The sequence below is a fragment of the Drosophila ficusphila genome, unplaced genomic scaffold (assembly GCF_018152265.1).
Source record: "Drosophila ficusphila isolate 14025-0441.05 unplaced genomic scaffold, ASM1815226v1 contig_791, whole genome shotgun sequence".
Lineage (NCBI taxonomy): Eukaryota > Metazoa > Arthropoda > Insecta > Diptera > Drosophilidae > Drosophila > Drosophila ficusphila.
Genome location: NW_025064737.1, coordinates 7,903,706 through 7,918,286, shown reverse-complemented (window position 1 = coordinate 7,918,286; position 14,581 = coordinate 7,903,706). Strand labels below are relative to the sequence as shown.

The window sequence follows — 14,581 nt, the reverse complement described above, 5'->3', positions numbered from 1 at the left end:
TTATCATTGTTCATTAAATATATCGAACTCTATTTCGAACTAGTTCGGGCCACAATTCTTTAATAACTTTAACACACGGTCACACCGATAGAAATTTGTTTTGTTTGGTCATCGCTATCGCTCTTGTGGTACCTCTTTGTTGTTTACCTTTTGCTCATTACCGTTTTGGACGCCAACGCGAAAATATACAAATTATGAGTGCTGAAATATCCGGCTTCCGACGGTTCCTTCACTGGGGGCCAATTACAGCCCTGAGTAAGTAGTGGCCGGCCTAATAAGCAGTTCTTGTCGCGCAAACTGCTGTCTGTCTGGAGTGGATCCAATTTGCAAATGGGTGAAAGTAGAGTTGAAGTGAACTGTTTCCAAGATGGGCAAATTTCGTGGGCGGTACTTGCTGCAGCCACGCCCCACTCCCGTTTTGTTTTTGGTCTGCGCCATATCGTGTTTCATATTCTACTATGCACGCCACACGGAATATTTAGACCCCAATCGGTTGTCAACCCACCAGGGACTTTTAATTCGTTTAATGTGCCGCGCTAATTGCGTTTTAGTTGTGAGTCGTTTGCCTCTTTTTTGCTGTGTACCCGTGTCCCCGGATCCTTTGCACCCTTGGTCCTTGGAGCCTATCGGAAATTTCACGGGGCTCCACAAATATGGCGTGCAAATTGCTCGTTTGACCGCTGGTCGGGCAGACGGCATAAGACTTCCGGGCCTCCACGATATCGAAATTGATATACAATTGTTCCTGGAATAATGGCTTTATTAGACGTCGGCCGCTTGTTGCTGCTTCTCAAAAGAAATCGGAATCAGTCAGAGAAGGGCCAATGTTGGCCATTACTGGACCGTGGTGCCGGCTAATCAACTCGAAAAGCGACAATAAACTAAATAAATGAGCCTTATTTCCTCCGCACGCAATTGCCAAGCGAAGCATGGCCACCAAATCCACCCTTAACCAACCAAAAACTATGTATATCAAATTTCGTACGTGAATATGAATCACTCTAACGTTTATCTAACTCTTCCCCTTGCAGGTATCATCAAATGCATAACGCTGACGACGCTCTATATGAACTCGATGTGGTGGCCGCCGAATGAATCATTCGCCGGTTTCGCCCACCAGGCGCTGTTCCTGCTCCTCTCCACGCTGGCCACATTCAATTACGTCATGGCCACGTTGACAGGACCCGGACTGATGCCAAAACAGTGGCAGCCGAAGGTAACCGGAGAACCCCAGGGAAAATGGAATGGGAGGGAAGCGTTTGTTGTGACACAATTTCTTTTCGACCACCTCCATTCGCTCGAGACACCTGTTACCATTGATAATGCCTTTCGTTGGCTCCGAAAACTGTTGACCCGTCACGAACTGCCAAAGTACTTAGTCCAGGGGTGGTTCCAGTCCCTTTGTGCATCGTCATTCCGAAGCGGAAGCAATTGTTTAGCGTCCGATGAGAAGGTGCCGAGGGCTCTGTGGGCGTGGTGCCTCTAGAGGGCTTCCTTGCGTGGCTTAAGGCCAGACAAATGGGCCAACCCGGCCCACTAGCGTGTGTGACTGCTTATCGCATAATCCGCGCCAATTAAACGCTGCAATTTATTTTAAAGAATCCGGACCCACCGGAGAATCCAAAAAGATGTCGTGCAAGGGGCGCCACCACCGACTGTAACGTTTTTCGACTCCCATTCATTTTGTCCGTCCGTAGCGCGACCCAAATATAATTTATTAGCGACGGCGACTCCTCACATTACGACCGGTCCCTGCACGCGAACGCATTCTGCGGGCTCCAAAAGTCCGTAATGCAATTACCCGAATTTACATAAATGTTTTGTAGGCGAGCCCAGACGCAAGAGGGGCGGACTAGATGGGTTAGTTGGGCGACCCTTGAGCTATGGGCGGTGGTCACTTAATGAGCTGTGCGTCGTTAAGTTTTGTTGTACCTGGCTGTTTCGGGAAACGCGCATAAATCACGAGTAATATGCTTATTCTCTGTATTTTAATGAATTTTAATTTTTTGGCAGGATCCCAAGGACGCTCAGTTCCTGCAGTACTGCAAGAAGTGCGATGGGTATAAGGCACCCCGCTCCCATCATTGTCGCAAGTGTAAGTCTACATACTGGGCGAGAAATTAAAATCGCCATGAAATAATAATTTGCATAAAAATTAAAAAATAATTCAGCTAGCTGCATGTCATAAAAACTACTCAAAACAGTAAAAAAATTAACAACACCATTAAGCTTTCCATCGTACTCATACATAACTATGAAAAATAATTATAATGGTGAAGGCCGAAATTAATTTGTGTGCCACATTAACTCTTATGAGTTAAATATTTTCTATTTTTTAAATACAATGCGATTTTTGTTACATATACAAATATAGGAATATCGATGTTTTTTCTCTTGACCTTTGAAATTTATTATTTATTGTTAATATTTATTGTTAAATAAACACCAATATCTTGCATTGTTTAATCTCAGGTGATCGCTGCGTCAAGAAGATGGACCACCACTGCCCGTGGATCAATCACTGCGTTGGCTGGGCCAACCACGCATATTTCACCTACTTCCTGCTGTTCTCCATCCTGGGCAGCCTGCAGGGAACGGTGGTATTGTGCTGCTCCTTCTGGCGCGGCATCTACCGCTACTATTATCTCACTCACGGACTGGCGCACCTGGCCAGTGTCCAATTCACGCTGGCAAGCATAATCATGTGCATCCTGGGCATGGGCTTGGCCATTGGAGTCGTCATTGGGCTGAGCATGCTGCTAGTCATCCAGCTAAAGACGATTGTCACCAACCAGACGGGCATAGAAATCTGGATAGTGGAGAAGGCCATTTACCGACGATACAGGAATGCCGACAGCGATTATGAGTTCCTCTACCCGTACGATTTGGGTTGGCGCCAAAATCTGCGACTGGTATTCAACGACGAGTGCCAAAAGCAAGGTGATGGCATCGAGTGGCCCGTGGTGGAGGGTTGCGATCAGTACACATTAACGGTGAGTAAGCGAAATTTATTTTAATAAAGCGTGTGTTTATTATTTATTCATTATTTTCAGCGGGAGCAACTGGCACAGAAAGAGGAGAAGCGGGCTCGAACCCGCACTTTCAGGTGCACTAGACCCGTAACGGGCCGCTGGCTGCCGATATTCTCGCAGGGATGGCGGGTTTGCCTGGCCGCTCCCTGTTCCGATGAACCGCGAATCCGCCTGCGAACCGACGACATTGTTAGGGTCACCCGCTTCCGCAACCACTGGCTGTTTGGCGAGCGTGTGCCCTCCGAACAGGAACTGAGTGGCGACAAGAAGCTACAGCGCAAAGGTCACATCCGCGGCTGGTTTCCACGACGCAGTGCAGTCGAAGTAATCGAGGCAGTGCAAGAGTGCAGTGGCGACAGCAACCAGGGGTCGCCTCCAACACAGAATGGCAACGCTCACAGCCATCTAAAACAGCAGCAACGAAACGGACACGCCAAAAAGTACATGTAGCCCGGTAAACGGGCAAAGATCATCTCACGGCATTCCATGCCACTTCCTCCGGCTTGTAAATAGAATTAGATACCGCTTGGAGACTTGACTCTATCACGCTTAACCAGGCCGCTGTCTCGTTTACTCTGTTAACACTGTCGACCAATAAAAAAGTACGCTAAAGTTGATATAAGCTGTTATTCGAAGTTAATCAACAGATAGCCAGCATTATTGTTCGATTTTTCCAGATAGACAGTGCATTTCTCTACATCACTGAGTGTACGAATTACAAACCTTATTTTTTAGACCTCAATTAGTTTATTTATTGGTTAATACATAATTTGATTATGATACAGTATATTACATGTGCATAGGTGTATTAAAGGTTGCCCAATATTTATATTTCATATTTATGTTGAGCTCATTGTTGCCTCGATTTCCTCCACAGTGCGTGGCACAATAGCAAAGTTCTCGACTCCCGTCTTTGTGATTAAAACATCGTCCTCAATACGTACGCCACCAAATCCTCGAAAGCGATTGAACATTTCCACGTTGATATACTTAGCAATGTTCGGATTGGCCAGTGCGCCGTCCATCAGCCAGTTGATAAAGTAGCAGCCTGGCTCAATGGTAACATACATGCCAGCCCTAAGGATGCGGGCGAAACGCAATTTGCTCAACCAAGGCTCACTGGGACGCTTCGGCTCCGCGGGCAGGTATCCACCCACGTCGTGCACATCCAGGCCGATCAAATGGCCCAGTCCGTGAGGCTGGAACACGCCGGAAACTCCTGCCTCGAGCATCTCCTCTACGTCGCCGGTCAGCATGCCGCCCTCTTTTAAGCGCTGCAGAAGCACCCGGCCCGCCAGTTTGTGCATGTCCACCCAGGACACTCCATCTTTGGCCGCATCCGTCACCGCATTGCGTGCATCCAGCACAGCGTTGTAGATGAACTTCTGGTCATCGGTGAATTTTCCGTTCGCCGGAAATGTGCAGGTAATGTCAGCCGCATATCCGCAATAGTTTGCACCCATGTCGAACAGGCACAGATCGCCATCCTGGACAGGCCGACTGTTTGGAGCTCCGGCGTGTCCGTAGTGCAAGATTGAGGAGTTTGTACCGCTCCCGCAGATGCAAGTGTACGAGGCATGTCGGCATCCGCCCACGGAGTAGGCGTGGTGCAGGAACAAGGACTCTCCCTCGAACTCCATGCGACCCGGTCGCATAAACTTCATCACCCGGATATGGGCGTCCGACGAGACCTTGGCCACGTAGCGCAGCACCTCGATCTCCGCAGGCGACTTGATCACACGGCACTCGGAGAGGATGGGATAAAGTAGATCGCAATCGGTCACATACTTCTCCTTTCCCTCGAACTCCGGGGGCTGGAGGGTGAGACCACTATCGCTGTTGGTGCCACTTAGAGTGAGTATCAGCTTGGGCGACGCCCCCTCCAGATAGACGTTGAGTTCATCGACATAGAGCACCTCGTCCGCCTCGTACATGTTCTTGAAGTCCTGCGTGCTTAGTAGTTCGCCCATCCAGGTACCGTACTCATCCGGAAAACGTGGCACGAACAAAACGCTCTTTTGACCACCCGTTTTCACATCAATGGTGAGAATGCCGTAGCAGCCAGGCTCTTTAACCCCGAACAAGTACTGGAAGTAGGACTCCTGCCGGAACACGTAGTCCACATCGGTGTTGTAAAAGCTCTTGTCCTTGCCGCCCTCAAGAAGCACCAGCAGGTTGCCCGCATCGAACTTGAGGCCCGGGAGCAGCTCCTTGAGAATCGCCTTTACCGCACGATCCCGGTTGTCCCGAAAGAGGCTCATGGGCACTAAATGGCTACCCGATCCCATCTGGAAGGCTGCCATGGTGATGCGACGGAGGACAAAGTTTAACTGCTTAGTGGGCCAACAATGTGAACAAGTGCTCAACCCAGTAAGATTAGCTGATAAAAGTCGCGGGCAACAAAGGCAGTAAATTATGTTTTATCAGTGTTTCTGTTTTTGTGGTTGCAACAGTATGACCGAGTATCAAACGCCAAAACAAACTAATATAAAAATGTTGTTGTGATTAATTTTTTTTTTTTTTAATTAGATTAAACATTTTAAGATTTGTTTTACTCCTTTTTCAAACGTTTTTATTTGAAAAGAGTAATTTACGATGTTCTCCTTCAAAAAGGAGTCAAACATATTTTGAATATATTTCGGTTTTGAACTATGAACTGGTTCTGAATAGCGACGCACAAAAACTATCGATTGCTTACGGAATCGGCAGCATTCCCAAGTCTGGTCACACTCTTGCAGCTTTTATTGCAAATTTTTATTTCCATAATTCAAGAGAATTTGCATTTCAGAGCGGAAAAGCAGCGGTTTTGCGTTCAAATACCAGCCACTGGACAGCCAACTTGAGGAATCAGCCTTTGGAGTATCATCAGTATTACGTGTTCGGAATATAAATCCCAGTGACCCGTTTCCTTTCGATGTCCAATGTCGGCGTCACAACGCGGCGAATGCAACAACAAATGAGTCGTATTGTTCTAATCGAATAAAGTGCCGACTAGTCCAATGAGACGTTAGCGACTATCAGGAGTAGTCGGCGCCATGTCCAGTTCGGTGTTTACGGAGTCGCCCAGTGCCCGGCCGGCGGCAGCAGATGCAGATTCCAATCTGGTGGTGGTCTACAGCAAGAATGGAGTTTCCTTCGACGAGCGCGCCATCGGGAACATCATGGGTAAGTGTCCTACTTTCAGTTCACCATTCATCCCAAACTAACTTGGTTTCCGGTAGAGGAAAAATCTATTTCCACCATCAGCGTGGTCCGTCTCACTTCGCCTACGCCAAGTATGGTAGACCAGGAGGAGGCCGAACGGCTAGAGGAGCTGGCCAGCTTCATGGACACGGCCACGGACTCGGAGCTGGACAGTGACAACGGTAGCCAAAGTGACGACGAGGATGCCAGCGATGCGGACGCCCAGGAGGAAGAGAATCAAAACACTGGCGAGGAGAACAATGATGACTCCACGGAGTCGGAAACCGATGCCCCACGCACACGCAGGCGCGTTGGCCGGAAACCGAAGATCATCAAGAAAAAGAAACGTCGCCGGCCAAAGGAACGACCTCAAATCGTGGGTCTTCGAGTAGAGCAATTTTATGCGGACAGCACCGCCGATATGGTTGTAAAGAACGCACTAAGTAAATAACGCACATAGCTGCGGTCAAAATAATGGAATATTACATTACCAAAACTTTATTATCTTTTTAGTTACCTTAGTCACCAACTAATATTCATCTCTTTTACAGAGCTCGCCGGAGTTTCCCTCTACAAGAGGACTCCTGAAACAGACGCTTTGATGGAGGTTATCCGTAACGACCACAACTACACACCGTTCACCTCTCCCGAGCAGCTGAAGAACCACAAACGGGCCGAGAAAGTGGCAATGGATATGCAGGCCCAGAGTCGCAAGATCATAATGCAGGCACCTAGCAATGTCAAGCTAATTAATGCCAAAAAGCGGATGCCACCCATTCACTTCAGTCCGCTGCAGGTAAAGGTCCAGAGACTGCCCGTCAAGCCCCACCAAGTTCAGCAGCCTGCTCAACCGCAACCGCAGTCAAAGGTGCATCTGATCCGCAAGACCATCCAGCAGCCACTGCCAAGACAAAAGCCAGAGATTATTACGAGTAGCATGGTGAACGTCAGGCCGAGACAAACACGGGCTCCCGTTAAGGTGATTGCTCCCGTGCAGGAGTACATTGAAGACGACGACGATGCCCAGAGCTCGAATGCCGCTGAAGAAGAGACTGCTGATAAGTCCTACGACACGGAGGAAATGAGCGAGGACAGCGATGACTTCCAGGACTCCGACAACGATAGGGACAGCGACATGGACTTCGATATGAGGCGCAGCGGCGGCCGAAATCCGAACAAAAGGAAGCGAGTGCGAAAGGTGGTCAGGGCTGTTCAAACGCCCAAAACGGCAAAGCCTCTGCCCCCGCATCAATCAACTCCTCAACACTTCCCCGAGCTGAAGAAACGCAAGGAAATTGTAGAACAGAAGGCTCCGCAGATCGGTCAAATCATCCAGCTGCCTCCGAAGGCGCCGAGCACAGTGATTGCCTTGGGCAGAGGTCTTCCAAGCACTTCGTTCCTTAAGATTCGACCAACTCATCAGACGCTGCCGGTCAAAAAACCTCCACTGCCAACGGCACCGCCAAATACCAAGGTGCGGCGTATGCCGGTTCTACAATATGGTCGGATTATAAACTCCACCACTCCTGGAGTTTTTACAGCGCCGCAACAAGATGTCAAGGAGATTATCATTAACAAGAACATGGCCAGCCCTAAGGGCGTGTTCACCAATCTCAACAGCCTGTTGGGGGAGAACAACAATGCAACTATTAAATCCTCGCCAGATCCTTCGCGCCATCGGGCCATCATGTCACCGAGCACGCCGAGATCGAGTTACAGTCAGCAGCCGGCGCCAATCGTGGTCCCTGTCCCTGCCCAAGCTTCGACCCCATCCAAGGGCTTCATGCCCATCGGCGTGGACACGGCTCAGTCGCATAAGTTACCCGCCCAAATAGTGATCGAGACCCACCAGAGCTCCTCCGAGTTGGCAGCCGAAAACGACAAGCAGCTCGATCTGATTAACTCGATTGTGCAGGACGAATTGCTTAAGTCAACGTTAGTGGAGGAGCCGCCAGTGAACGCAGACGAAAACATACCAAAACTTGTGAAGATGTTGGAAAGTACCGCAGCGGATCTAAATCCTGCACCAGTTTCTTTGCCCAATCAGAACTTTGCCACTTCAGGCTTGGAGGGAGATGCAGATTTGGTGGATCCCATTGACATAATGGATACGCCCGACGAGGATGAGATAACGGCAGATTTCCTTCAGCACGTAGTGGGTCTTATCGAGGAGGACAAACAGTTTGAAGCCGAGGTGGTGAAGCAAGTGTTAGCAAGCACCGAACCAGGAGCCCTAGACGCCATTGTGTCGTTACCCACTTCAATTCAGCCTGTAGTCCTACCGCAAACATCCACAGTTCTGGTAAGTTTATAGCCTCCTGCTCTTTAAATTCAAAGCTTATCTGGGTCACTTTACTTTTTTTCAGCCACAAGCGAATCTGCCGACTCCTGCAGTCATTGCAGAACCCGCGCAATCGATGACCTCATTGCCTATGGCCTGCAGCACACCCTCGAGGAGCGTGGCAAACACTCTGCCCTCCTCGGCGAAGGTAGTGCGTGGCAACGGTCGAGTCATTTACCTGCCTCCCATGGAAGCGCCCACCACGCGGGCCAAGCGTCGAGCGCAGTTTCCCTCGTCCTCGGGAATGTCCACCAGCAGCACGGCGGAATCGGGCAACCTCTCCTTTGGCGAAACGTCGCTGGATACGAGCACCAATCAACTGGCCAATAGCAGCAGCCTGAGCAATGACAGTCAATCGGGAATTGGGCCAAAACGTCCAAATCCCAGAGAACCATCGATGGCCAGGCGTTCCACAGTGCCCAGAAGATCTAAGAAGCTTAACACAAGTCAAAACAATGATCCCGAGGCTTCCGAATCTCAAGAGGACGATGATGACCCCAATAAGTAAGCAATAAATTTAAATAGGCATAGGCCCTTATTAATAACTCAACAAAAAACATTTTAAATATCAACTAATTAATCCCGATTTTTGGTTAACAGGCTTTGGTGTATTTGTCGTCAGCCACACAACAATCGTTTTATGATCTGTTGCGATCTCTGTGAAGATTGGTTCCACGGAACATGTGTGGGAGTAACCAAGGCCATGGGCACAGACATGGAAAACAAGGGCATCGACTGGAAGTGCCCCAAGTGTGTAAAAATGCAGGAAGAGAAGGTAACGTAAAATAAGTAGTTGAGAGTTATAATTATATTACTGATATTTTAATTTTTTAGAGCCAACCACGAATAACAGACATGTTAGTCACCAGAACACCCGCTCAAATTGAGGAAAAACCTATTGAAACCAAAGTACTAACGGCACCAGCGGAGATTGTTCATGTTGCGACTCCTTTGGCACCCAGGCGAACTCTACCCGTGGGTGTTACTGTGGCAAGTTCTCCTATACGTGTTCCCATGGTGAAACCAGCCAAGAAGTTTCCTCCCAGCACAATCCCTCACCAGCAGCAGCAGCTAAACTTTATCAAATTGGGTCCAACACCTGGTAACCGGGTTTCGGAGACAGTTTGTGTGGTCTGCAAGCGGCCAGCGGGTCCGAATTCAGTTTACTGTGGCGAAGAATGCATACGAAAGTATGCACAAAACGCTTTTCACGCCCACACCGCTACGAAGAGCCCAGAAAGTCCGTTGCCACACAATGCCAGCGCCCAATCGCCACTGAACAACTCTTTGGAGGCCAAGAAAAACAAAAGAAGGATCTCTTTGAGGACGTGTTGAGGCAAGCGGACTCTGTCTCGAAAGTGGAACGGGTAAGCAAGAAGCCGGATTTTAATATACGTGTTTATTTTTTAAAAAATATATTATTTCCTTTCAGATAAATGTGTTTGAGCGTAGAACTGGAAGAGTAATCACCGGCCATTTGGCACCCACCGCCCATCAGTTCCGAAAATGGCTACAAGAGAATCCTACCTTCGAGGTCTTGCCCTCAGGAGCCTTCCAATCAACCGACCCAGAGGTATGGGTATTTTCTTATTTTGTAATGCACAGTTATCACTTAAAATGTATTTATAGAAGCGTCTGCTTAAACGGCCATTGGAATCACCCTCATCCACCGAAGTGGCCGTACCTGCAGTAGCAAAGAAGACGCTTGAAACCGCGACTAGATTATCTCAACCCATCACGGTTCAGGTAAACCCAGTGGCCGTCTCCTCCATGCGACCCTTGCCCAAAAAGGAGAAAGAGAAGCCTCCCTCACAGTTAACCACACCTAGTCGTAGTCCTGGCAAGCCAGAGCCAGTTCGAATTGGCATTCGGCGGTCACTCAGGGAGCAATTGCTGGCGCGGATCAAGGAGGCCCAGGCTGCAGAGCTAACCTCTGGCCAGACCACAACGCAATGGCTGACAGCACTTCAGGTGGACCAGTTCGTAAAGGGCGTGGAGTCGGAAATGTTTAACTCGTTCGGAAGAGACGTGGGAGCCAAGTATAAGGCCAAGTATCGGTCGCTAATGTTCAACATTAAAGATCGCAAGAACAAGACTCTCTTCGAGAAAATTTGTGCCAATCAAGTGGAACCAAAGCAACTGGTGAGAATGACACCCGAGGAGTTAGCTAGCCAAGAGTTGGCCAAGTGGCGAGAGGAGGAGAATCGACACCAGCTGGACATGATCAAGAAATCAGAGCTAGACATGCTGTCGTGCGCCCAAAACTATTTAGTGAAAACTCACAAGGGCGAGGAGGTTATCGCCAGCAAGGTGGATGTTACGCTGCCCGATGAAGACGTTAACGAACCAACAACGGTTGACAAAAAACAGTCGTCGCTGGTCAGTGAATCGGATACCTCCTTACTAGACCGCTCCTCATCTAAAGATAAGTCGGGAACATCGAAGGAGAAGCGCCACAAGAGCCACAAACATCATCATCGCAAACGCAGTCGAAGTCGATCGAACAGTCGGGGTCGAAACGTCGAGAAGCGTCATCGCAGGCACCACAACGAAGGGGATTCTGTTACTAGTTCTGGCGGAGGAGAACGAGAGCATCGCTCCCGCGAGAAACAAAGTAGAGATAGAGACGAAGTTGTCCGCTCGCCTTCACTTAAAAAGCGAGAAGAAAGCAATCAGTCGCCGGTGGCTAAGAAGATTCCGGAAAAGAAAACAGAGGCGAGTGCCAATAATCTGATTGATCAAATTCTGGAATCGGAGAAAACAGTTGAGCAGGCTGCGAATCTGGGACAACCTAAACCGTCACCCAAGCCGCTTCCAACGCTGCCAAGTTCCACGAAAGCACCCGAGCCATCAGATAGCTACTCCCGCTATGTGCAGGGCTTGAACACGAGTGCACTGTGGTCCGGGCCACTAAAGATGATTGACGTGACCGACTTCGAGATGGCCATGTACCCGGTTTTGGGTAACTGTCTTCAGCTGGGCAAGCTAATGCCCAGCCGGCTGGACGTGATTGGTCGCATTACCCGCGTTAATGTCTGGGATTACATCACAAAGCTGAAGAAGAGCCCCACAAAGGAAGTCGTAATCGTAAATATCTTCCCCGCATCCCCTAGCGAGACGTTCAAGTTCGACCACTTCTTCGACTACCTCGACTCGCGTCAGCGGCTGGGCGTCATGGGAGTGGATTCAGATCAGATCAGGGACTTCTACATATTCCCCTTGGGCAGCGGCGATGAGTTGCCGCCGGCGCTACAGACCACGGTACGCGTGCCTTTTTACGAGGACGCCCAAAGACCCAACACACTGCTGGGTATCATTGTGCGTTGTCTGAGCAAGCGACCTGTAGAGACCCAGTCTACGCCTCCATCAGTGCCTTCTCCGGTTCCCTCATCAAGCAATAAGATGGCAAAGGTAATAACTTGTTAACTGAAAGCTTCATCAGTTTAATTATTTGAATAAAATATTGTTTCCTTCGCAGAAATCTCGCAGCACAACCTTGTTTACGCCGCAAGGCAGTCCCAAACGCAAGGCGAGCACCCACTCCACCAGCTCCAAAGAAGATGAGTTCGATATTGATGCCATTATCAAGGCGCCAATCACAAAGCTGCAGAAGAGTACGTATTTACAAATATTGCTTTGAATGAACCAGCTTTACAGTGAATTCTTTTTTTTAGCGGTACCGAAAGCTGTGCCCCTGCCTCCGATGCAAAATGATGCCGATGAACCCTACTCGCCTGGGGGCTCCGACGAAGAGTTGGTGCCGGCTGCTCCAAGAATCGCAAACGATATTGAGCGGCAGGTAAACGAAATTAACAAACAAATTGCCGCGCAACAGATGGAAATTGCCGGCCTGCTTAAAGTAGAGCCTTCTGTAAGTACTAAATTCCAATATTGTTTTTAGTGTATTTTAATTAATTTATCTTTTGTAGGGATCTGCGTCCTCATCGAATGTACTAGCTGGCATATCTATTCCACCAAATCTTTCAAGAATCCTGGCAAGCATCAAGGACAAGTCGGATCCATCGGCCAATGCCGTCGACGGCGATGAGGAATACAATCCCGAGGACGCCATCACTACGACCAGTTCGTTTGGTAGGTCAACTTATCTGTAGCAAAGTATAAATCAATTTTTTAACAACGATCCCTTGCAGCATCGAAGCCCAAGAGCAAAAGTCGGTTGGCGCATCTAAGTGAAGCTGAGCTTCTTAGCATGGTGCCGGACAATATGGCAGGTGTGATACCTAGCTCGTTAAAGACCCGCCACCAGCAGCATCCACCGCCGCTTCCGCCACCGCCACCTCCTCCGGGTGTCTAGGGAATCCCACCTGAAGTAGGCCTTCAACCCGCGCGCTAATCCTTTTATCGTTATTAGTTTCTGAATGAAATTCACGACTTTTGATTTGAAATTGTCTCTCGCCCCTCCCCCCTCATTGTGTACATTCTCATCCAGCGATTTCAATACCATCTATGTATTATATAACTGGCCAATCGGAACTATTTGGTTTTCACCCCCAACCACACCGCCCCGCACTTTAACAGGATCCCCCATCGCATTGCAATGCAAATTATGAATCGGTTTTCACATTATACTCTAACAACTCCTGTACATTTCCTCGAAAATAAAAAGTGCTACGTAACATTTGTTTTAGAGATACGATAATCGCAGTGATTTTCTTTATTTTCGTTAGCACCTAGGGCTTAGTTGATCTCGCAGGGATCGTCCTTGCCGCTGAAGTGAGCGCACGTGATCTTCGGTCCGTTGTGCACTCTTGGGATGGCGATCCGAAAGAGAGTTCCGTGCGGCATGCACACACAGATCTTGTACTGAACACTGCCCGTCCGAAGCCCCATTTCGGAGCTGACGATGGGGATGCGGTCCATGTCCAGGAAGATTCCTGTTCCGGCCTCCAGGATGGTAGCGCCCTGCGTGGAATTGATGGAGACGTGATGCTCGGCTTGCATCTCCACACTAGCTCCGTCGAAGTACACGCCTTCGGAGCCTTTGATGGCAACGCGACCATCGCTATACATCACTAGAGGTTCATCGATGGGACTGGCGATTCCACTGGCACTCACCACTTTGGCCTGCAAGGCCTCCACTCCATCCGGAATGTTGTACTGCGGACGGTGGGTGGTGAAAAGGGGTTGCTTATCGACGGGGTCCTTGACCTCAAACAGATTCGTGGCCTGGATGAGGATGCCCTCCTTGTTGAGGACGATCCTATCGCGTTCGTTGGTGGCGCCATTATTATTGCGGAACACCCGCACATGGACACCAGCCTCTCCGTCACCTTCGCCAGCATCACTGCTGATGGTCACCGGAACGTCAGAGAAGCCGTGAATCTGGCCAATCGAGTTCGTCTGCACCCGCTCCAAGTCAGTGGAACCGTAGAACTTGACCACATCCACTTCGGGAATCACCTCCATGCCCTGAACGCCCTTTCCTAGGCGTAACACGCCCACAATTGTAAGGGTCAGGATGAGATTGCCCACGGTCAGGACCAAAAGGAGAATTACAATAGTCCAGAAGGCAAAGGTGTTGCGTCCTTGGTGGCCAGGATGCAGGCGGGAGCAGCTGTCGCTGTTGTACTTCTCGTCAAAGTAGTCCACCGTATCAGTTTTGGAGTCGTCGCGACAGAAATCCAATTCCGGAATCATTGATCCGATGGGTAGAGTCACGGACAACGCGTTCTCTGAGTTATCATCGTCGGAATACGACGGCGATGGTCCCCGGATAAAGGTGTTTTCAAAAGTATTTATCATTAGATCGGAATACTCTAATAATTTCGTTTAAAAAACTGTCTGCACAATTGCTGTATCCAGTGGTACAAAAATAGTCAATGTACGTGTGAGGAATACAATTCTTTGACATGCGCAGAAATTTTAAACCGCCAGTTTCGAATACTTTATAGATAAACTGAATACAGAAAACAATTCAAGGAAACCCTTTTTAAAATAATAAATTTATACAATTTAAGGAAACTTTTTGGAAATTTTACAATAATTTTGTGTACCTTAGTTTTGT

The 14,581-nt window shown here is 48.9% G+C and overlaps 4 protein-coding genes across 4 annotated transcripts; 2 read left to right on the top strand and 2 right to left on the bottom strand.

Annotated features, from left to right (window-relative positions):
* The first annotated feature begins 108 nt into the window (after window positions 1-108).
* Window positions 109-3,649, top strand: LOC108088003 (palmitoyltransferase ZDHHC6). Its single transcript, XM_017185614.2, has 5 exons — window positions 109-255; window positions 1,032-1,216; window positions 2,014-2,095; window positions 2,473-2,993; window positions 3,054-3,649. Exons 1-5 carry the CDS (start codon window positions 195-197, stop codon window positions 3,480-3,482), a joined length of 1,278 nt encoding a protein of 425 aa, XP_017041103.1. The 5' UTR covers window positions 109-194; the 3' UTR covers window positions 3,483-3,649.
* Window positions 3,650-3,759: 110 nt separating this feature from the next.
* LOC108088000 (xaa-Pro dipeptidase) lies at window positions 3,760-5,505 on the bottom strand. Its single transcript, XM_017185612.2, has one exon. The coding sequence runs from the start codon at window positions 5,333-5,335 to the stop codon at window positions 3,872-3,874; it is 1,464 nt and encodes a 487-aa protein (XP_017041101.1). The 5' UTR covers window positions 5,336-5,505; the 3' UTR covers window positions 3,760-3,871.
* A 251-nt stretch (window positions 5,506-5,756) lies between these two features.
* Window positions 5,757-13,216, top strand: LOC108088032 (death-inducer obliterator 1). The gene is given in 13 exon segments (XM_017185663.2): window positions 5,757-6,197; window positions 6,254-6,658; window positions 6,767-8,517; window positions 8,582-9,060; window positions 9,157-9,331; window positions 9,391-9,859; window positions 9,862-9,923; window positions 9,989-10,129; window positions 10,186-11,967; window positions 12,035-12,170; window positions 12,231-12,427; window positions 12,486-12,648; window positions 12,708-13,216. Coding segments are annotated over 13 exon segments (6,054 nt in total). The 5' UTR covers window positions 5,757-6,067; the 3' UTR covers window positions 12,872-13,216.
* LOC108088034 lies at window positions 13,196-14,383 on the bottom strand. Its single transcript, XM_017185664.1, has one exon. The coding sequence runs from the start codon at window positions 14,317-14,319 to the stop codon at window positions 13,255-13,257; it is 1,065 nt and encodes a 354-aa protein (XP_017041153.1). The 5' UTR covers window positions 14,320-14,383; the 3' UTR covers window positions 13,196-13,254.
* Between the last annotated feature and the right edge of the window lie 198 nt (window positions 14,384-14,581).

Coding starts and splice junctions, on each gene's coding strand:
- LOC108088003 (XM_017185614.2), top strand. CDS start 195: ATGAGTGCTGAAATATCCGGCTTCCGACGGTTCCTTCACTGGGGGCCA. Junction 1,217..2,013: donor CAAAACAGTGGCAGCCGAAG/GTAACCGGAGAA, acceptor ATTTTTTGGCAG/GATCCCAAGGACGCTCAGTT. Junction 2,994..3,053: donor GCGATCAGTACACATTAACG/GTGAGTAAGCGA, acceptor CATTATTTTCAG/CGGGAGCAACTGGCACAGAA.
- LOC108088000 (XM_017185612.2), bottom strand. CDS start 5,335: ATGGCAGCCTTCCAGATGGGATCGGGTAGCCATTTAGTGCCCATGAGC.
- LOC108088034 (XM_017185664.1), bottom strand. CDS start 14,319: ATGATAAATACTTTTGAAAACACCTTTATCCGGGGACCATCGCCGTCG.